The sequence below is a fragment of the Panthera tigris genome, chromosome D1, assembly GCF_018350195.1.
Source record: "Panthera tigris isolate Pti1 chromosome D1, P.tigris_Pti1_mat1.1, whole genome shotgun sequence".
NCBI lineage: Eukaryota > Metazoa > Chordata > Mammalia > Carnivora > Felidae > Panthera > Panthera tigris.
In genome coordinates, this window is record NC_056669.1 from 72,361,233 (window position 1) to 72,383,703 (window position 22,471).

Consider the following 22,471-nt stretch of genomic DNA (forward strand, 5'->3'; position numbering starts at 1 on the left):
CTCCCCTGGAAGCACATTTCAAATGCAACCTTCACCTGAGTTCACTGGATACTGGACTGGCCTCTGCCCGCCCGCCCTTCTCCCCTACCCATACCTACCACCCAAATGGTACCTGAATCTGTATGTGCAGCTCCAAAATCCTGCATCCTCACCTTTCCAGCCACTCAGCCCTTGAGGTGAACATTAGAAAATATATTCTGATTCTAAAATACAGCATCAGTATTTTACAGTGTGTATCAAAAGTGCCTTTGTCATATGTAAAAAGGAGTCTGAACTAGTTGGTGGGGGGGCGGTGGGGGTGGTGGTGGTTAGGACCCAGCCCTATAGTGAAGTTGTGGCTGCTCCTTCCTCCAGCCAGAACCCCTGCTGAGCTGGAAGGGGTTTCCTTGGGGGAAGGAAGATCAGTCTTCTCGGAGGAAACTGGTTCCACTGGGCCCCTGGCTTCAGACTTCTCCTTTGCACGTTGGGTCACGGGTCAGTCACTGCCTGGGCTGGCAAAAAGCACAGGAGACAGTGAGAGCCTGGCAGGATCCCAGCCCACATCTGAGGAGCAGGCAGTGGCATGTCTGCACACACACATGACAGGGAATGGCAGGCTAACAAGACAGAGCAGCAAGAGCAGGGGGCTGGGGCAATGCGGCCGCCGCTGGGGGACCCTCAACTTCTAGGATTCATGGGCACTTGGCCTCACCCTCTCTCTACCCTTACCACTTCTAGAAGGATTGCCGGATGCATAGTGACCCCTGATCTGACAGGGCAAAAGGCCCGAGTAAAGAAAACCTCGGGGTCCAGTTCTGGCCCTGCCCTTCATTCACTGAGGGACTCTGTAATGCTCTCAGCCTCCATAGGTCTTGTTTTTTTAACCTAAAAACAGAGTGGTTATACCCACCTCCTAATGAGGATTTATCCTAACACGAAGGTAAACACAAATGTGGATGCACTCCGAAAAAAGTGTTAAAGGCCTATCTCACAACGACAGGGGTGTCAAAAGCCAGGAGGAACAGAGCCTTTCCCCTGCCTCTCTGTGGCCTGGGGTGGTGTCACCAAACTCAGATCTCCAGGAGAAATCTACACACCCTACTGTGGCCCCAACAGGTCCCTGTGGCCTTTACAAAGGACATGGCTGAAGTATTTTCCTGTGGTTCTTCAGTCACGGGGTCTCCAATGCATACTTCCCAGGAACCTGGCCCAAGTAGACCAATCTCTTCCTTCCACCCTCAGGCTGGCGGGGCACCCAGGCTGGGGGACACCTGCTGAAAATCACAACCCCAACCCAATGCACACACTCTCCATCCCTCCCTTCTCCAGACACCTAGAGCGCCTTGAGGTGGCCCAGATGAGTCCATGGTGATGGAAAACAAAGGCTCTGAACTTGCACTTCAAACTCTGGCTCTGACACTTACAGCTTCAACTCCTTGGGCAAGTCCCTCAAGGTCTCTGAGCTTTATTTCCTCATCTACAAAATGGGGGTGAGTATCTTTACAGGGTGGTTGTGAGGATCGAAGGAGACGCTTAGCACAATGCCTGGCACATAGCAGGTACTCAACAGGTACTAACTGTAAGTACATACAAAGGAAAGAGAGGGAAAACCCTACAAAATGCCAGCGATATAGAACGTCAGGAAGGGGACTGCAGAGACTTCTGGTTGGACCCTCCCCTGTCCAGGTCAGGCAACTGGCCTCCGGCCACAAACTCACCATAAGACTGAACCAGACACTGGGGCCTCCGGGCTCCCAGTCCGGTGCCCCTTCCCAAAATCTCTCCCTGCCTCTCGTCACTAAATGCTCTCATGGGCAGGACCCAGAAAGAGTGGTGCCAGAACATTCTGAATAGCGGAGGGCCAACTTCACATTACCCTGGGTGGCCTCCCCATGAAGCTTCTCTTCTTCTCCCTTTCCTGAAGTGATGAAAAGGGCAGTCGTAGTCCTTGTCCTGACACCAGAGTGAGAACCCGTCTCCTCACTGGGTCCCAGTTTCCTCATCTGTAAACCTGGATTTTTTTCTAGTCTTCTAATTCTTCTAATTCTTCTAATTCTCCGGCCAAAGCCCTGAAAGGCCGAGCGAGACTAACGCTTCCCTTCCAACACCCCCAATCTCAAGCTGCAGCCTGGCCTACACTGAGCCCTTGGGGCACTGGGCTCCCTGCAGAAAAGAGAGCTGCGTGGAAGGGGTACAGTTCTGGCTTCTATTTCAGGGAGGCAGGGGGCTTGGATCACATACTCTTAACTGAGGTGAATCCACTGAGAACAGAGTTCTTAAAAACTATCCACCCCCACCCACCTGCCAGTCCATGTCAGTCTCCCCAGCGGCCGCCTTGCCAGCAGAAGGAAGTGTCAGCAGACGGCACTGTAATCAGCTCAGCAGCAGAGAGAGCAGGGAGAGCATGCTCGATGCTAGGGGAGTGGCAGGCCAGGCAGGGCTCTTACTTGGAAGGTGTTAGACAAAGGTGTAGTGGAGTCCGTTGCTTAAGGGGGGGTAAGGTGGCACCGTCCTGGAGGACAGGGGGGCTTTAGGCGGGAGGAGGGCCAGCTGCTGCGCTAGACGGGCACACAGGAATTAAGCGGGGCGTTAGGCTCCTTGTCTGCTCCTGCAGCAACAGACGCCCCACACATGGCGGGGCTAGAGTAGCGTGGGCCACACCACCCACCACTAAGGGCCTGGGTGGTATGCCCCGGGGCCTGTGGGGGCCTGGCTGGGACTGGCCTGCAGTTCCCAGATATGCTTCTGAGCTGGAGAGAGGGAGCAAGAGTATGGAAAGGCTGTGGCCAAGGTGGCCACTTGGTGCGGAGGTGAGGGAAGCCCTGCTAATTGCCTGCAGGGTGTGTGGGCATGCTTGCCTGCCCGCAGTGAGGAAGCAGAGATCCAGGTGGGTAGGGCAAGCACAGGCCAGACAGGAGGGCACCTTATGGTGGTTTGGGGGAGACTTTCCATGCTAGACCCTTCAACATGGAGAGGAGTCAAAATTACTAAGATGGGCCACAGGGAGCTCCCAGGATCATTTGGAGGAGGGGTCTAGGTGAGTCATCTACTGTCTCCCCAGCCACAGATGCCTCACTAACCACCTCTCAGCCCATTGAGCAGGTCTTCAAGGGAGAGAAGACAGCAGGGAATTCAGGGACTCTGCAGGATCAGAGCATGGGGGTGGGGGAGATGGAGAATAGGCCTCCCCTTGTCCAAGGTCACTCCCATGGCTTCTTCAGGTGCTGTTTAATCTCTGGTCCCCAGACCAGACTCCCAGGGCCAGTCACCTCAGGGCCCAGCAGCCGCTGGGCTTCTGGACCCGCTGGCCAGGGTTGGAGGGCTGGTGTGTGTGTGTGTGTGGGTGGGTGGGGGGGGGGTGTATTGTGACACCGCTTCACGCTCTATGATCACTCCTTCCCCACTTAGCCAAGACACACAGTGGCCTCTGCATCTGGGGACAAATCTTACTAAGTGAACCGGGAGGGCACACATGGGGAGGGGAGATATGGGTGGAGGGAGAAGCCATGAGCCTCTTTCCTGGCTGAGAGAAAAAGCCTTTTACACACACAGACACGCACATGTGTGCATGTGCACACACACACCTTCCCATCCCACCGTGTTTTTTCCCCACTGGCCAGCAAAGTCCACTTCCCAAGTCCTGGTCACTGGCATAGGCCACCCTGATAAAGTAGACAGTGGCTTTGATTTGGGGAACAAAGCAGGGGCTTCCTTTGCCTCACCCCAGCAAGAAATTCAAGCACCACTGCTTTCCTGCCCCTTTGTGAGGCCAGAAACCTTAGCCTTGGGCCCCCTGGCTCAGGGGCCTGAAAAACCTGTTTTTAACCCACATTTGCAGAGAAAGCTGAATAGCAGCACCACTCCCAGATTTAAGAATGAGCTAAAGACATCCTCTCCTGGGCCTCTTTCCTCTGACCCTCCTGAGCTCTGGTTCTCTCTACCACCTGTGCTGCCCCATCTCACCTCCCAAGCCCTGAAGGACAGGAGAACATTCCAACTGGCTCTCAACTACCAAGCCTGACACCTGGTTTTCTGCAGACTCCCTGACAAGCCATGCTGGACTCTGAGCCCAGGAAGCAGTGAGGGGGAGCCGGACTTGGAGGCTGGCATCCATGGCCTCACCTGCCACCTGCTTGCTGCGCTGGGAGGCCTCGGAGGCCAGAGCGTAGGAGATGTTGATGATGCGCTCCTGCTCCTGCAGCTGTGAGTCCAGGTCGGCCACGCTGTTCCGGTCCTGGCCTGATGTCGGCTGCAGGTTGCACATGCTGCAGGAGGGCCAGAAAGCAAGCTATGGGCCCCCACCATCCCTGGCATCTGCCACAGGAGAGGAGGGTCTCCCTGGCCTGGAGACTCTCACCCTTTGAGGGGGCATCAGATAAACACAGAGTACTTTCTCTCCAGACAAACGTATATGTGCTTCTCCCAAACACCCCGTCGCAGCTTTGTCCCTCCTTTGGGGGGATCATGGACCTTAAGAAGAGTTACAGCACTGGGTTCCTATTAAATCCTGAAGTGAAAAGGCTAAGCTAGCTCTGAAAGAGAGGCTATCAAATACCAGGTTTACGTTTCTGAAGCTCCAGGGGCTGAGGGGACAGGAAAGCCTTCTGTCCTGGCCTCCAGGAAAGTAGGCAATGCATCTGGCACCTCAGAACCAGGTTGGCTCTGGTCTAGGGATCTATCTGTGTGAGGAACTGAGAGGGTCATCCTTGGGGCTGATCTTCAACTGTGTCCACCTCACTGTCACACTTGGCTCCACTTCCTACCTTTGCCAACATCACAAGACATAGATCTGGGGGCAAAGTGCCAGGATGGCCCTCTATTGAGGATTTCAGGACTTCCCAGACGACCTAGCAAGCTTCCTCACAGATCCACCGGTGCCATGCTGAGAGCCAGCCTGCCCTTCGCAATAAACAGGGCTTACCTGAGTCAGAGGCCTGGCAAAACACGCACCCTAGTTAGCCTGGCCCAGGGCCCCTGCAGTTGAGACACCCCTGGGGTCGGCCTAGCAGGCTGTCAGGACTCGGGCATCGTAAGAGCTGACCTGGAGCGAGCAAGGATGTTGCGGATCTTCTCGGCTTTGCGATACCGCGCCTGCAGCTCCTCAAGGCTGGGCGGCTCCTCAGGGTCCAGCTCCACGTAACGCTCGGGGATGGAGACCTTCTCTGGTTTGGACAGCTGAGGAAAGGACCGGGCAGTGGTGGTGGGGGTCTCAGATATCGGGTTTGGGACTTGCTCCTCTTGCCCTGTCCCCTAGCTCAAGGAGGAACATGGAGCCCACAGAGTTAAGCAACTTGCTGAGATCAACAACAGTCCACTGTGGAGTCGGGATCTGAACCTGGATCTGACTCCAAAGCCTGTGTTCTTTGTACCACACCAGACAACCTCCTACAGGCCAAGGGAAGGGAAGGGGAAGGCAAAACAGCTAGACTAGAAGCGCTCCAGATTTAAAAATGATCATTCTCAATGCCGCCTTCAATATGAGCTGATCCCTGCCTACCTCCACAGCCACACTGATCCACCGTGCGGCCTCTTCCCCTGCTCTTTCCTCTGCGTGGGATGCTCTTCCATTTGCTCCATGCTTTCTGACCTTTTGGACCTCACCTCCAGAAGTCTCCCCTGTTCCTCACCCCGGCCCCTGATGCCCCCTCCTGTTTTCTGTTTCTCTCTCTGCTGTCTAGTGCAAGGACCTGGCACCCTGCAGCCCTTCAGCAAATACTCCTTGGATGGGTGGATGGATTGATGGATGAAAGAAAGTGATAATGCTTTCTGCACCTACAAAAGCTCCTCTGATCTAGACAGGAGGCAGCCATGTGGTGTCTACTGCTTGTGAGAGGAAAATGTCCCCCAACTCCCTCCCACCGGTCTCTTACATGAAGCCAGCAGCAACCTCAGCCTGGTGAAACCTTGCTTAGACTAAGAATGCTAAAGGCAACTTTTGCATCCCAGGGAATTTCTTCCTCCTCGAACTACAAAGGGACACTAAAATGGGGTTGGTTGAAGCTTCTAAAAAGCTAAATCCAATCCCAGGGTAAATCTGGACTTGAATTAAAACCCATGCAGACCTTTCATTCTGGTGAAAGACGGTAAGAAATAAGCTCTTCTCTGTTATTTCCAATGAGGACAGATCCAGAGGAAGGAAGTAGATTACATTGTAGCAGGAGGGATTTAGGTTAGAGATAAGAAAGGACTTTTTCCCCTGGCTGGCAGGCCAATTAGGACACCATGAAGCATACTTCTGTTGCCAAAGCAACATGCAGAAGCTTCTTGTGTGAATCTGAGAAAGCACAGACCTTTGGCTGTTTCAGAGGTGCCAAAGGGAAAAGCTCTGAGGGCAGGGGACTGGCTTCATTAATCCCTGGAGCTCCAGCTGATCCCAGAACTCAGCAACTCCACAGGTGTCAATTTGTCCATACCCTGCTAAATCTGTCTTTCATGTGGGGAGAACATTTCCTCTTGTGCAGTTTCAGTGCAGGCCAAGTCTTCATACAAATATTCGTGGGGTATCTGTGGGCCACTGTGCACTTCATTCAACAGAACTGTCATTCAGGAAATATTTACAGAGCACCTACTATGTGCCAGGCCCTGTGCTAGGTACTAAGTGCACAGAGGTGAACCAAATAGCCATAGACACCATTCTACAGAGCTTACAAATGGCACAATATAGGCCACAGAAGACCGCCCCATGTCTTGAAGACCCTGAGTCTGTCACCCTCTGATTCCTTGCTCTTTCCTTGGGTAAGAGATAGTCCTGACTTATAGAAGACCCAGGGGTTTCTTGCTTTCCTAGGCCTGGCCAGTCATGATGCATTTGTGCCACCAGAGGGCAATAGAAGAACTCAGACCAAAGCTATGCAGGTCTCCTAAGCTCTGCCATGGCTGGAAATTTCACTTGTGATTTTCAGACCTGCTCGCCTCCCACCCCCGACCCACACACCAAGTCTAATTGCTCAAGTTGGCCAAACTGGCCAGTCGCAAGGCCAACTCCTAGTTTTCCAGGAAACATTTCCCAACAATAACAACCACCTCATCACATGCCTACTATGTGCCAGGCCCTGTGCTCACAGCTTTCTGACCGTTGCTAATCCTCCAGGTAACATGCTGAGTCACTTTATTCCTCACCACAACCCATTTCATCGTTGAGGAAGCTGAGGCCCAGAGAAGTTAAATGACTTGCTGTAAAGTATAGAGAGAGACAGATTTTGAATCTGCATCATCAAAATACCTGGCTCCTTTTATTGCCTCGAGCTGCTATTCATACATTCTCCTGACCACTCTGAAGCTGAACCCCTGTCCCCATTCAGGACAACACCCCCCAGTGCCACTGGAAGGGTTGGTGAGGCTGAGAGCCCAAAGGCCAGTTCTCCTGGGGGAACATAAAGGAAGCCCCTGCCCTCACCTCTCTGCTGATGTCCAAGTCATAGTCTTGAGGTTCCAGGTCCAACTCAGTGACTGGCATGGCCTGTACTTTCAACCAGCCATTCTCCTCCTTGTCCTTTCTTTCCCCTTGCATGGCCCGTTCCAGCAACTGCAGGTCAAAGTCCTGCTCACGCTTCCACTGGCAACAGAACAAGAAGGTTAAATGTAGTCACTTCCTGACTGCTAAAAGAGCCATGCTTGTGCCCTTTTGGATGGGGCCTGCAGGCATTGGGGTCCTTGGGAAGAGGGCCTGTGACCCATTATGGAAAAGCTGTGTGACCATGGACGCCTTGCTGGGTGCTATAACCCTGTGTAATAGAGAATGAGGCCTCTACCCCTTTTATATGGCCTGATTCCAGACTGCTGATTTCTCTCTGATCTGGGCCCCCAGAAAATTCACACATGTACCTCCAGGGCCCAGTTCTAAGACCCATGGCTTTAGACCCATAATGGTCTCCAGGGATACAGGAGGCTTCCAGGTCCAAGAAGGTGACCCCAAAACAGAACTTGGGATACAGCTCCAGAGAAGGGACTGCCCCTTCTGCTGCCACATAGCTTGTGGAAGGCTTTCTGGTTCAGCAGCCAGAAATGATGGAAAAACAAGCCCTGTGAGGCCCTGGTAAGCGAGTAGAATAGCCAAGACCCTCTCTAACAGGTACTCCCAAGAGGATACACTTAGGGGTGGAGGATATCGCACCCTCAGCAGGGCCAGGAAGGTCCAAGCAGGAATAGCTAAACTGCTATTTACCCAGGCATCTATTTGGGGCAGATATTTTAAGTTAAAAAAAAACAAAAAACTATGTAAAACTGAAATGCTAAATCAAATGCAACATATCCAAGGCTATTCCTCAGTATCAACTATGTAACAAATCATCTCTTCAGAGGGAAAACTAAACTGGCCATTTTAAGATTCAAGCACAACTACGCAACTCTGCAGGAGCCTTTCAAATCATCCCTGCGGCCTACACACTGCCTTTGACCCTGAGCAGGTTGTTGAGAGGAGGAAACAGGTTCAAAGGCTCTTTTTTTCTTGAGCAGACACCAAGCACATGCTTCTCCATCCCAGGTCACCTCCTCCCTCCCACCCTATACATCTCACAGAGCCCCAAATGGTCATGATTATCTTTAATGCCTCCTCAAGTCCTCCCCAAAGCCCCAAACCCATTGCTATACCAGCACATTTCACCCATTCATGCACAAGCTCTCAATATGGACTCCAAGCCAGTGTACTTGCTCTTAGGTGATGATTTCCAATTACAGTATGAAAGGATTAGGCATTTGAAGTTTCAAGGATGAAAAATTAATTTAATGATTCACAAAGAAAATTCACATTTTCTTACACGCTCACAAGTGCCCCAAATAGAGACAAGTCCTCATTTAAACCCAGCCTGATTGTTTCCACAAACAGAAAAAGTTCACTGAAGTTCACAGAAAAAGTTCACTAGATTCTATGATGTATCCTGGGGAAGAACCACGCCAATCCATTATCATTAAGCAACACGTTTATTGGCGTTGATGCAGAGACTTACACAAGTCTTTTTTAAGAGAAAAATTACAAGATATTCAAGTTACGATTTTTAGATAATCTTTCTACATTTGAGACATCAGGTTGTAAAAGGTCAGTGTTACCCCCAAATGACATTTGCTTATAAAGTTTAAAAGTTACCGGCTTTGCAGCTTTTGAAGCTAGGAGGGTCCTGGGTCTTACCCCTTTGGTGTCTGTGCTAACAGCTGCAGAGAGGTCCTCTGAATACAGAACATAATATATCTCGCCATCCATTCAAACTATTAAATACTAGAAACACAGAAAGTTTTCCATAAGAAATTGTGCGATAGGACTGGAGGAATTAAAACTGAACCACCTTAGGATTGGTAGAATTTATTTAATCGTGTGATCTCTGAAGTCTGTGTCTGCTGTCCAGGTGTAAGGCATGGACTTGGATAAATTCATAATGCCCAGACCTCTGCCCATGATCATGGCCCTCAGGCAGCGGGGTTGGCTCAGCCTTACGGGGCAGCTTTTGGGTTAAGTGAATTATGAGTCAGTAGGCCTACATAAAGGGGGCAGCAGAAAGGTGAGTGACACATGGGAGTGCTAGCTAGGCTATGGAGACAAGAGCTGCTATTACAAGCCTGGTAACAAAGAGCACAGGCCAGTTAGAGAATGTTCAATGCAAATTAGAAGCTTCTGTAAACACAATCAGGCAGGATTAGAGAGGCAATGAGCGGTAACACTAAAAGCAAAAGAGCTTGTGCAATGAATTAGGGAAAGAACAGTCTGGCTAGAGGTCTAGGGAAACACGTGATTTCAAACAACAGGGAAAAGTCAAATGGAATGTTTCCCAAAAGGACTGAAGGGGACTGAGGGCAGGGTGCAGTTCCTGGAAGCACCACCAGGAGGCAGCACAGAGTCCCCAGCTCTCTAGGGACACCATGAGGCCTGCCAGCACCACAAGCTGTGGGAGACCACGTGCTCTCAGGGTTGTGGAGCACCACCCTGTGCTCAGTTGCTCCACAGGGCATCACTTAGAGGTTTGGGAGGCAAGTTGGCTTGGGCTCCCCCTCATCAAATCGTATCATCATCTTCCTCCTCCATTCCTGAACTCTGTACACCCAAGTCCTTGATTGAGCTGAGACTCCAAATGCTACCATGGCCTCTCTCAAGCTCAGCTTGGAGAACAAACTTGGGACATTTTCTCTGGTTCCCAGGCTCCTGCCGTGACATCCCCACTCCTTCTCTGATTCTGGATCACCCTCTGACCAGGTGACACATGTGGCCTGGGTTGTGGACAAACAGCCTTGTGGGGTGTTTTCTGAACCATCCCGGTCGAAGGCCTACTCTCTCCAAGGTGTGACGTTCTTATGTTCGGAGAACTCAGGGAAGCTTTGCTCCTGTCCCAGCCCCTCCTGCCTGGACCCTCCTAACATACTGAGCCGAGATCTCCGGGGAGAGGTTGGCTGAGGTAGCGGGACGAGGGCAGGCCCGTCCTCTCTCCTTGGCTCAGCGTCCTCTTGCGCTCCCGGACCAGGGCCTTCTGGTGCCGCTTCATGCGCTCCAGCTGCTCCTCCGCACTCATCTTGCCCCGCTGATGGTCCCCTGAGTACAGACGCTCCAAGGCACTCTTGGGTCTCTGAGGAGCAGGAGGGTGAGAGACAGGGCAGCTAGGCTGGGACACAGAGGACAGCCACCTTGTGGCTTCTCACTCCCATTCTCATTCTCTCTCTCTCTCTCTCTCTCTCTCTCTCACACACACACACACACACACACACACACACACACACACTAGTTGGGCTCCTCTTAGCCATAGAGAACCCCTTTCTCTAAGCATACTCATGGACACAATATCCCTGACTCTCACAGGCTCTCTGGGGAGCACCACATTCTGCACATGCAGACACTGAGGCCCAGGTTCGTCCAGCTGGGCACACATATAGCACGTGATGGGACCAGAACTCAGGGTGCAGACTTCCTGGGTACCCTCCTGGGAGCCTGAGAGGATGCAGAGAAATGTGGAGGGTCCATAGGAAATGGAGAGAGCTGTATGATGCTCTTCTAGGTGGGCAGTGGAAAAGGTATCACTGAGCACATGATGACAGGGACCCTGAGCTCAGCTGAGGTCATCTCAGAGGCCATCCCCGGCGCTCACAGGATTGCCAGTCCATCCACCTCAGAGCCCTTCCCTCTGTGGGTGAGGGAGCAGTGCGCTCCCTGAGAACTTCTCAAGGTCACTCACAGGGAAGGTCACCTTGCTGCTTTCGGCATTGAGACCCCTCCGGAGTGTGACGTAGGGAGCAATGGTGGACGACTGCTGGAGCCTTGACGTGGACCCTGAGAGGCCTTGGTGAGGAAACAGAAGAGCAAGTGTATTTGTGATGGGGTGGACAGGTCACCAGCCCCTCCCTAATCACCTCCCACTCCTGTGAGGGAGGCCATAAGGACCTAGCCAACAACCCATTCTTCTTCTTCCCTAGGGTGAGGAAGAGCAGGCCCAGATAGAGGCCAGCCCAGGAGTGCTCTCTGTCCCCAATAGGGAACAATGTCCCTGGAGACCTGCAGACTACCCTAGTCTTCCCTCACATGCAGAAGACCTGGACAGCTTGGCAGGTAGAAAGGATGAAGCGGAAGGAATGTTCTTCATCCTTTCTTCCTGATGCACTACATGGCCCAACTTGGATGCCCTGCCTCTGTGAAGCCTTCTCAAATGCCCCAGCAGAATCTATTATCCTCTATATCCTTCAGTATATTCCTTGGTTACTGCACTGACCACAATGTCAACATACCTGTTCAACTAGACTGCAAATTCAACAATGCCTGGTTGGTTGAATGACTGACTGACTGACTGAATAAATAAATGAATGAACAGAAAGCAGCAGCACCAAGTATTTGTTGAGCTCTTAACTATGTAACAGGCAGGCACTGTGCTAGGTGTTTTACATAGATTTTGTTCCACTGGCCTTACTATGTCAGCATTACCTGACCATTGTAGAGATGCACAATCTAAGATTCAGAGAGGTCAAGGAACTTGTCCAAGGTCACATGGTAGGAATATCATCGACCATGTGCTTCCCATGTTTAGGGTCCTAGAGCTTACAGAAATCATCTCACCCTGGCTGGCTGGGGCTTTCTCCACTAACACCTATGCTTTCTCCACTAACACCAATTCTTATCAGGGGTGGTCCCTGACATGTGGAAATGGACATCACACTGACTGAGGACACTGCTAGCATTTAGCATGTAGGGAAAAGAATGATTAATGTCCTGCAATGCAAAAAGAATCCTGAGCAACAAAGAAATGTCCTGCCCTAAGTGCCACTGATAAACATCTCTAGGCCACAACGAATTAAGGGAACAGTGCCCCTGGGCACAGTGCCAAGGGTTGCTGTGGCCCACGCTCAGCGAAATCCAGAGCCTATGCCCTCCAGAACCAGCTCCGGCCATAGCATGCCTAGGAAGCATGGTGGGCCAGGAGTCCCATAACCCCACAAGTGCTAGAACCATAGCTGTGTCTCTCTCTGCTTCTGCATCTTGCCAGAGAGGGAAAGCACTTGACTGCCCACCATGGGGAGCAGATAGGAGGGGATCAGGGGAGGAACAGATGAAGGCACATGGTCAGCCTGCTCAGGGATTCCAGGAGACCCAGATGCAAAAAGGTGGAGAGACCTCCCTTGAAGGGGATTTCTGAGGAGAGGGTCTGGCTATGGGGAAAATGGGGGATGGGTGAGCCTAAGGGCCTAAGTATGTTCCCATCTCCATCTTAAAGAGCTAGGAGAGGACAGTGAGGACAATGCCCGATTGTTTAAAGAAAGGACTCGTGGAGTCTCAGAGTGACACAGAAGAGCAAAATCCCCCTGGAAGGCCTAGGATGGCCATACTGGAGTCAGTCATCCAACATCCCTGCCTGCAGGGTACAATGGTCTGAAGCCACAACACTGGGATTGCATTCTGGCCCCTCATGTATTTACTATTTGGTAAGTCAGTTAATTTCTCTGAGACATAGTCTTCTTGTCTCTAAATGGGTATAATAATGGTACTTCCTTCATAGGATTATTATAAATATTAACTAAAAGAATATGAAGTGCTTAAAACAGGGCTGTACTTCATAGTAATTGCTATTACCATTATTTCTGGGGCAGATGTAATAAAAGAGAATCAGGATGTGGGCCAGAGGAAGGAAGGACAGGCCCTCCCTGCAGCCCAAAGTCTCCCCGACAGCTGCTGCCCATGCTGAGGCCCAAGGCTGCAGGCAGAAGGGTGTGAGGTACCAGGTGAGGGCTAGGGAACAAGTGGTATGGTAGAAGTGGGGGTTCCCAAAAAGCCTCCATGGAGTTTTGCCTTACCTCTGCCTGGCAGGGTCTGGTACCTGCTGTCAGGGCCCACAAGTCCCAGGGAGGGCTGGGCCATGTCCCCACTGAAAGTCGCCAGCTCGGGTTCACTAACGTACGACCGGAGCTCTACCTGTGGGCAGAGTCTGAGGCTGTCATACCTGCCCAGTGTCATACCACCTTCCCTCCCCTTGCTCACAATGGTACAGCCCCAGGGGTCCTCCCTGCTCACCCTGGAGTCCCCATTCACACACAGCCCCTGCTCCCGGTCTCGCTTCCTCTCATCCGACTGCCGCTTAAGGCCCCTCACTGAAGTGTGCCGGATGATGGTGGCCTCCTTTGGCAGAGGTGGCACGGCCGGGGGCTGGTCCTCTGGACTGTAGAGCTCGGGGAGTGGGGGCCTGGGAGGTGCCTCGTCTTCCTGCTCAGAAAAAGAACCAGAACCAGTGCCCAGTGAGAGGGAGCTGGAGGGAGGATGCCTCCCCGTCAGGCATAGAGCAGGCCACACGAGGCCTGCAGAGCATGACTGCTTCGGCCCAGGGATGCCAACAATTCCCCTGGATGAGCTGTGAAGAAGGGGAATGCCTCTGCTCTGATCCTGTTCTTCCCTTCCATTCACTTCTTTTCCATTCTTCAAAGCATAACCTGTACAAAATCCAGAACTCAGGTTTCCTGTGTCCATGGTCTTACTTCACTTGCCAGAAGAGCACCATGGGGGGAGCAGGCTGGTAACTCCATGCTTATTTGTATGTTTTACAGAACCCCCCCCCCCCCACATCTACCCCACTGCCTGGTACTCACACTGAGCTGGCTAGCTGTCCCCACATGGTCTCTGGACCCTTCAACAGATTGGGATCTGAGCAAGGACAGTCTACATCGTCCTGCCCTTTCTATCAGAAATGTGCGTGGTTACAAAATATTTCCTCCTTCCTGACTCAGGCATGAATAAGTAGTCAGCATGGGTGACTCACTGCCTTCCCGTCAGCCCACTCCCTGGCGGTGATGAATGTAACTATTTTTCTTGAAACGGACCCCCACATCCCCCAACAATGTTCTTTGAGAGCTGTGGCTTTTGCACAGACCAACAGCCTGGCCCCTGACTGTCATAAACACCCACCTCTGGAATCAATGACCACCGGGGCTCCTTCCTAAACGCCCCCTTTCTTAGCTTAATTTTGCTTTGTTTTTCAGGATTTGGGAGAGGTCAGAAAAGGGTACTGAAGCTTGCTCTACAAAGGTTTATCAGCATTCTAGTAAAGTGACACAGCTCACTGTTGTGTGAAAACTAAGCTGCCTGTCCCAGATCCCTGTAGGCCCTCTGAGCATCAGTGGCTTCCAACCCTGACAAGGTCTTGGAATCACCGATTTCTAAAAAGCTCCCTGGAAAGATAAACGCAAAACACTGACGCAAACACAAAACTGCCTTTGATCAAAGGGAAAAGAATGTCTGGAGATGGAGAGTGGGAGCAGACACTTTATTATATACTTTTTTTGGTATATCCTGATTTTGTGTCCTGTGAGTGTATTACCTAATAAAAAAAGTAAATGATATTAAATTCAAGAAAATAAGCCAAATAAAAATGAAAGAACTATAGCTACACACAACAATAGAAGTCTCACAAATATAATGTTAATGAAAAAGTGCAAGATACAAAAGAATACAGTATCACCTACAGGCAAAATTAAAGTGTTTAGACACAGGTAGCAACATTTTAAAAAGAGAAAAGAGGCAAGGAAATTGTCCGAGTCAAGATAGTGGTAGTGGCACAAAAGGACTCATAGTCCTGAGGGCTCCAGTTGCTGACAAAGTTCTGTTTCTTGGTTTGGGTGTTGGTACAAACAGGTGGCCTCTTTATCATTTGTTAACTCATATATTTAGGTTTTATGTCCATTTCAGGATATCACTGTTTCACAAATATAAATATAAAACAAGCAAACGACAATAAAATATGGTAAACCTGGTAAAATGAAAGGAAAGAAGACCAGCCCCAGGCAGTGACCCTGATGCTCAGTCAGGTTGAAAAGCCCTGTCTGCAAGCCACAGGACCAAGCTGTGAAGAGCCTCTGTGACCATCTATCCCAAGCTGCTTGTTCTGTACCAGGGGAAACTGAAGAAGCCCAGAGAAGGGGTGGGCCTTGCCCAAGAACCCAGTGAGAGAACAAGAACTGGAATCCAGCACAGATCCCCGGCCACCACCTCCTCCTTCTGCTCCCCATCCTGGCTAGCAGGCGTCTCACCTTAAGTCAGGAGCTCTCTGCCCCAGCCATTCCTGCTGTTTGTTTTGCTATTTTCTGTTCTGTGGCTGGTACCCCCATTGCCTCTTAGATATAAAATTGGAGGGGCGCCTGGGTGGCTTGGTCGGTTAAGCGTCCGACTTCGGCTCAGGTCATGATCTCACGGCCCGTGAGTTCGAGCCCCGCATCGGGCTCTGTGCTGACCGCTCAGAGCCTGCAGCCTGTTTCAGATTCTGTGTCTCCCTCTCTCTCTGCCCCTCCCCTGTTCATGCTCTGTCTCTCTCTGTCTCAAAAATAAATAAACATTGAAAAAAAATTTTTTTAATTGGGAAAGAGACCTCAACATGAAGAAACTCACAGCAACTCAGTCCCAGCACCTGTCGTTCCAGCTCTGGGCCCTGGGCTACGACAGGAAGCAGGTGGACAGTGAGGACCAGGGTATGGGAATTTGTGTGTTTTAGCCAGCATTGCACACCAACCTTGTCACAGGTCCTAGGCACACCCAGTGCCCAGGCAAAGCTCCTCTAAGCCTTTGTTGGCAAAACCTGAAGGTCCCCATCCCAAGGTCCCCTCTACTATGGCTTCCCTGTCACTTAGGCTAGATCCCTCGTATTCTCCAGCCAAGGCTGGCCTGGCCCTGGAGACACGAACCATCACAGTACCTGACCACATCTTCTATTTCCTTAAAGTCTGCTCCCAGATTCTGTCAAAAGCTTGGCCCTTCTCTTTGCCAGTCAAGCCAAGGTGTTGGCTCAGGCAACCACATGGCCACAAAACTGATCTGAGGAGCTGGGCTGAATGTCCAGTTAGATGGCAGATGGCACAAAGAACAGTCAGGAGATGTGGACTGGATCCACTAATATGGAGATCTCAAGCAAATGTTAACACCTTTGGGCCTCAGTTCTCATATGTGTAGAATGGGATACAGACCTTCCTGTCTATACTCCATGAGGTTGTTGTGAAGATCAACTGTATTCTACAACCCACAGAGTGCTCAGCTGCCGATGAAGACAAAATACTCTTGCTGAGAGGAATTCATCACCCACAGGCTTGTGTAACTCCAGGTTTGCAAGGAGTCCTGTGTGGGGCTACCTACCTCTGCATGATGCATATCACAAATTCCACCCTACTTAACACAATCACTTCTTCTTGCTGGACCTCGGTTTTCCCAACTGCAAAATGGGAAGGTTGGGCTAGATCCTCTCTAAGGCCCTTTCCAGTTCTGGGAGTCTAAAGCACAACAGCAAGGCCCTACCACTCCTTAACTATTCATAGCTCAGGACTCTGGCTGGTTCTGTCTTCCCGGGTTTTCCCAAAAGCTTCTCTCCCAACAGAAGCTGACCTGAGGAGAGAGAGGGACAACAGTTGCTCAGCAACTGGCCATCGATACTTACAACTTTGGGCTTCATCTTGGTTGGTGACTGAAGAGGGGATGTCACTTTCCTCAGCTGGGGTGGATGAGGTCGGTACGGCACATAGGTTTGCAGCTGGGGGAAGAGTCGAACCTCCAGAGGGGTCCGCACGGGGCTGGTGGGAGGGCTGGACTGTGGGGGTGGCTTGCTCTCAGAAGTTGAGAGTGAAGGCACAGGCGGATGAGGAAACAAAGGCACCGTTTTTCTTTCTAAAGTGTGTGGAGACAAACAAAGGATGGAATGGAACAAAGACCCTCGTCTCTGGAGGACAAGGGGAGGGGCTTACGCCATAAAGATCTGACCTCTGCAAGGGCCAGCCCACATACCTGGGTGTTGGCCTCCAACCCCCTGACTCCAGGAAGATGGCCTGCTCACCTGGATTTTTGACTGATTCCACCAGGATTCTAAAGTTCTCTTTATTTGTACTCAGGCCTGCAATGACGTCTTCAATCCTCCAGAGATCCTTCTGTATCTGCGATTTCTCCTGAGAAAGACAAGGTGGTGGTTCACTTCCCTCTCAGATCCTCACCAGAAGTTTCTCATTAGGACTTACGCTATCATTTCAGACATAGCACCTCACCCTGGGTGGGGCAGCATCCCCTTTGGAAACCCCACCAGGGCTAGAGCCAAGCCTGCCTCGAAGCTTCATAGGGTACCACACACATGGAAAACACCCAAGATCTAGGGGAGAAATTCAGAGGATCTTTCACATATTCACCTTGCCTATTTCTCCCAAATTTAAAAGATTGCCTTAAATACTATATGCTTCCACTGATAAGGTATCTAGAGTAATCAAAGACAGAGACAGAAGGGTGGTTATCAGAAGCTGGGGTGGAGAGGGGAATGAGGATTGTCGTTTAATGGGTACAGAGATCCAGTTTTGCAAGATGAAGAAAATTCTGCAGATGGGTTGCACAAGGTGAATATAGTTCACACTACTCAACCATATGTTAAAAATGGCTAAGGTAATAAACTTTGTTATATATATTTTATCACAGTTAAAAAAAATAGATTGTTTTAGGCGACCATGGCAAAAGGGAAGAGAAGGCAAGGACTAGAGGTTACACTATCCCCAGAATATAAAGAGCATCTTTTAAAAAACTATTTCATATTTTTTAAGTAGGCTCTACACCCAACATGGGGTGTGAACTCATGATCCCAAGATCAATAGTTTCATGCCCTACTGACTGAGCCAGAGTGGTACCCCATAAAGAACATCTTTTAAAAGACAGAGCTGAATCCTGGGATTTGGGGTTAAGAGTACAATGGGCAGCGAGTATTTGGCAATAAGAAGAAATGAAGTATTAATACATGTTATAACATGGATGAACCTTGAAAACATTTATGCAAAGTGAAAGAAGCTAGACACAAAAGGCCATGTGTTATGTCACTTATACAAAATGTCCAGAAGAGATAAATCTACAGAGACACAAAGTAGATGAGGTGGGGGTGTGGATGGGGAGTGACTCTTAATGGATAGAGGGTTTCTTTTGGGGGAATGATGAAAATGTTACAAAACTGTGGTGACAGTTGCACAATTCTAAATATTCTAAATACCACTGAATTGTATACCTTAAAAAGGTGAATTTTATGGTATGTGAATTATGTGACAAAACTTATTTTTTTTTAAAGTACAATGGGAAAAGGGCCAGGCTACCCAACCATATGCATACTCTGACAAGTTACAATAGAAATCGGACAGGGAGAGATACTAAAAAGAGGTGAGCAGACTTTATCAGGATTAAGGGACTGTGGGAATTTTATGGAGTGTCTTTGACACACAATGTTACGTTAGTTTCAGGTAACATAGTGATTCAACTTCTCTATATGTTACACTATGCTCACCACAAGTGTAGCTACTGTCTGTCAAGATACCACAATACAATGCTATTACAATATCACTATGTTCCCTATGCTGTGCCTTTTAATCCAATGATTTATTCTTTTATTGACTAGAAGCCAATACCTCCCCCCGCTCCCCTTTACCAGTTTTGTGCATCCCCCTCAACCCCTTCCCTTCTGGCAACCATCAGTTTGTTCTCTGTATTTACAGGTCTGAGTCTGCTTTTTTGTTTATTCTTTTGTATTTTGAGATTCTGCATGAGTGAAATCATATGGTATTTGTCTTTCTCAGTCTGATTTATTTCGCCTAGCATAAATACCGTGTTGCTGCAAAAGGCATGAGCTCATCTTTTCTATAAGTATGTAATATTCCATTGTGTGTGTGTATAACACATCTTCTTTATCCATTTGTCTACAGATGGACATTTAGGTTGCTTCCATATCCTGGCTATTGTAAATAATGCTACAATAAATATAGGGGTGCATGTATCTTTTAAAATTAGTGTTTTTGTTTTCTTCAGGTAAATACCCAATAGAGGAGTTACTGGATCATACAGTATTTCTAATTTTTTGAGGAACCTCAATGCTGTTTTCTACAGTGGCTATACCAATTTACACTCCCACCAACAGAACACAAGGGTTCCTTTTTCTCCACATCCTCACCAACATTTATTTCTTGCCTTTTTATTGTAGCCATTCTGAGAAGTATAAGGTGATACTGTATGGCTTCTTTCAAAAAAAAAGAAGTTTGTTTTTTATTTTTTTGGCGTTGGGTTGTAAGTTCTTTATATATTCTGGATATTAACCTGTGGGCAACTTGTAATAGAGTTGTTTGAACATGAAAGTATTCTTTTAATTTTTTTAATGTTTGTTTAATTTTGAGAGAGAGAGAGAGAGAGAGAGAGAGAGAGAGAGAGAGAGAGAGAGAGAGAGAGAGAGAGAAAACAGGAGCAGGGGAGGGGCAGAGAGAGAAGGAGACACAGAATCCCAAGCAGGCTTTGTGCTATCAGTGCAGAGCTCAATGTCCGCCTCAATCTAACCGTGAAATCGTGACCTGAGCTGAAACCAAGAGTCAGACACTTAACCGACTGAGCCACCCAGGCATCCCAGTATTAAGTTTTAAACTATCATGGGAGAACTTAGCTGTGATCATTCCTCCATGGGCTTAAAAGCAAAGTCCTCATACCACATCTGCTCTCGAGGCGCCCAGTCACCCTCAAGTGGAAGGATTCTTGCATGTGTGATACTTAAGGACTTGCCTGATTCTGCAAGTAGACTATGTGCTCCTTGGTATATCCCCACAGGGCTGGGGACCCAGCAGGCTCTCAGTACATGTATGTTGAGTGAAAAAAGGACCAATCACATAAAGTTCCTTGACCAAATGAAGTCCAACAGCTGAGACAACAGATGTCTCCTAAAGGAGCTCACATTCTCATACTCTCTCCATCCTTCCAACACCAACGCACATCCTCTCAGGGCTGAAAAACAAGGAATGGGCTTGATGCTTAGCGCCACACCAAAGCACGTGTGCCCTAAAACAGACATGTTATTGAGCCCAGAGTGGGTGTGTAAGCTAACAAGATTATCTCTGGAGCAGACTAAGCAGAATGCTGGGAAAAGGTAAAGGAGGAGTATCAGATTAAAATCAACCCTTTCCCCTCTCCTCTGGCAGTCTACCTGGCATACATACCTGTCAGGTTACAATCCTGCCCCCATTTTGCCTTTCTGCCACCCTCGTATGTAAGAAAAGAGCAACAACAAGCGAAAGCCAGAGAATCTCTAAGGTTCTCCAAGGATAATGGAATTTCAGAACTTAATGACAAAGTCAAGGAAGCTTTTGGGGAGCACGGGGTGGTTTTCATTCCTGCATCCTCACACCATGCTGGGCAGGGAAGGCTACTAGGTACTGCATTCAGCAAAGGCTTGAATTTATTGTCCAGAAGTAAGAACACATACAGGTAGCCTCACTTATCACATAGTTTTCACAGTTACCTGGATGTTCTTTGTTCTCTGGCTTCCCTGCACAGGTGGTCATGAGGATCTTTATAAACAAATCCACTCATCTTCACTGAAAAGCCTACAAATTTTCTCACAGCCAAACCTGGCTAAAGGGAGGCAAGTTTCCATGCAAGTTCCACGGCTGAGAATTTGCATATGTGGCTACAAACGTATCTCCAGTGTTAATGACTCTGGAGTCTAATATCAGGACTCTAACAGCTTGTCTGGTCTAGAACTACACCAAAGAAGTTAGCACAAAGGCTGTTCAAAGAAGGGCTTTGTGAGCTTCCGAGGTCACTTTGGCACTCAGGGAAAGCATGAGCAATGCCTCCAGCCTAGGTAGACATCAAGCTGCAGGGCCTAGGCTTCAATCTAGCCTAGCTCTTTATAACTTACATGGTTAAGTTCTCCAGGAAGTCTGTGACAAGACTTATACATTGTACTCATTTGTTTTTTAGAGCAGAGAAAGGGATTCTGGGACTGCTGCAAGTTAAATCACCATGAAATAAGGCACGGTAGAAACACAAATGGCCAATGATCATATAAAAAGATGTTTACCCTACTAGTGATTAAATTGATGCAAATTAAAACAAGATGTCCTTTTCAGCCAGCAGAATGGCAAAAGCTAAAAAGACTGATAACATCAAGTGCTGCAGGAGCTGTAGGTAAACAGGGTTCAGCACCCTCATTCACTGTGGGTGGGAGGGCAAATGAGTGCAGCCTTTTAGAGGGTGCCTGGGCAGCATCCATCAACATTTAAGATGTACACTCATTTCAACAGAGCAAGGCCACTCCTAAAAGCCTTAGATAAATGCTTATAAATGGGCTTGAAAAGGCAGTTACACAGATGTTTTTTGTGGTACCATTATAAAAGCAAAACACTGCAAATAACTTAAATGCCCATCAGAAAGGAATGGCTAAGGTATAGAATATCTAGACTATGAAAACTATGCAGCTGTTAAGAACTAATTTCTTTTACTTTACACGGCTTTCTGAGATTATAGAAATCTTCTATAATCTGTGCCGTTCAATACAGTACCTACCAGCCACACGTGAGCTGCTACTGAGCATTTGAAATGATTCTAGTGTGACTGAGGAATACATTTTTAATTTTAGTTAATTTCAATTAATTTATGTTTACACTTAAATAGCTACTGTATCAGGCAACATAAACTTGGGGGTACTTTTCCTGGAAAGATTTCTATAACATAAAGTTCTGACAAAAAAGCAAGTAACCGAACGTGTAAGTATAATTCCTCTCTAAGTACACCCAACTCACACCCCCAAACAAATTATTTTATGTATGGGCACATGTCTGAAAATGCACAGAAAATGGTATGGAAGACAATACCACCCACTGATGGCACTGATTACATACAGAGAAGGTGACAGACTGGAGCAGAAAGAGAAGGGAGGGAAGAGGGGCTTTTATTTCATGTTTTGCTTTTTCTTCTTATTGTTTGGCCTTTACAGAGAGATGCATTCATGTATTATTTTTATAATTATAGAAACACAAGGAATGAAAAGCTAAAAAACATTACTGCTAAAATTAATGTAGATCATTGAAAAAGATCCAAGAAGATAAGTACAATGGGACAGAACACTTTAAGGAACTAGTAACTAGAAATAATCACTTGAAGGACTTTGTCAACAGTATTCACTAGTATTTTCAAGCCACTATGCCAAGTGCTGTGGTACCAAAAAAGAATAGGAAAAGGTTAGCTTGGGTTCAGGGAAATTATGGGGGGAAAAAACAACAGCAAGAG

At 48.7% G+C, this 22,471-nt stretch overlaps 1 protein-coding gene across 3 annotated transcripts in view; it reads right to left on the reverse strand.

Annotated features, from left to right (window-relative positions):
* Positions 1 to 293: 293 nt before the first annotated feature.
* The window catches only part of PLEKHA7 (pleckstrin homology domain containing A7), a 219,311-nt gene continuing 197,133 nt past the window's right edge, over positions 294 to 22,471 (reverse strand). The window contains exons 19-29 of one of the 3 annotated variants that reach the window (XM_042958730.1): positions 17,241 to 17,349; positions 16,848 to 17,074; positions 13,451 to 13,639; positions 13,234 to 13,351; positions 11,130 to 11,233; positions 10,326 to 10,526; positions 7,376 to 7,534; positions 5,021 to 5,154; positions 4,102 to 4,244; positions 2,427 to 2,537; positions 294 to 491 (exon numbers count right to left, since the gene is read on the reverse strand). In XM_042958730.1, coding sequence (XP_042814664.1) covers positions 2,437 to 2,537; positions 4,102 to 4,244; positions 5,021 to 5,154; positions 7,376 to 7,534; positions 10,326 to 10,526; positions 11,130 to 11,233; positions 13,234 to 13,351; positions 13,451 to 13,639; positions 16,848 to 17,074; positions 17,241 to 17,349 — 1,485 coding nt within the window. In that variant the 3' untranslated portion in view covers positions 294 to 491; positions 2,427 to 2,436. The remainder of the gene's footprint in view (positions 492 to 2,426; positions 2,538 to 4,101; positions 4,245 to 5,020; positions 5,155 to 7,375; positions 7,535 to 10,325; positions 10,527 to 11,129; positions 11,234 to 13,233; positions 13,352 to 13,450; positions 13,640 to 16,847; positions 17,075 to 17,240; positions 17,350 to 22,471) is intronic. The other 2 variants (XM_042958732.1, XM_042958733.1) reach the window with 2 other exon arrangements.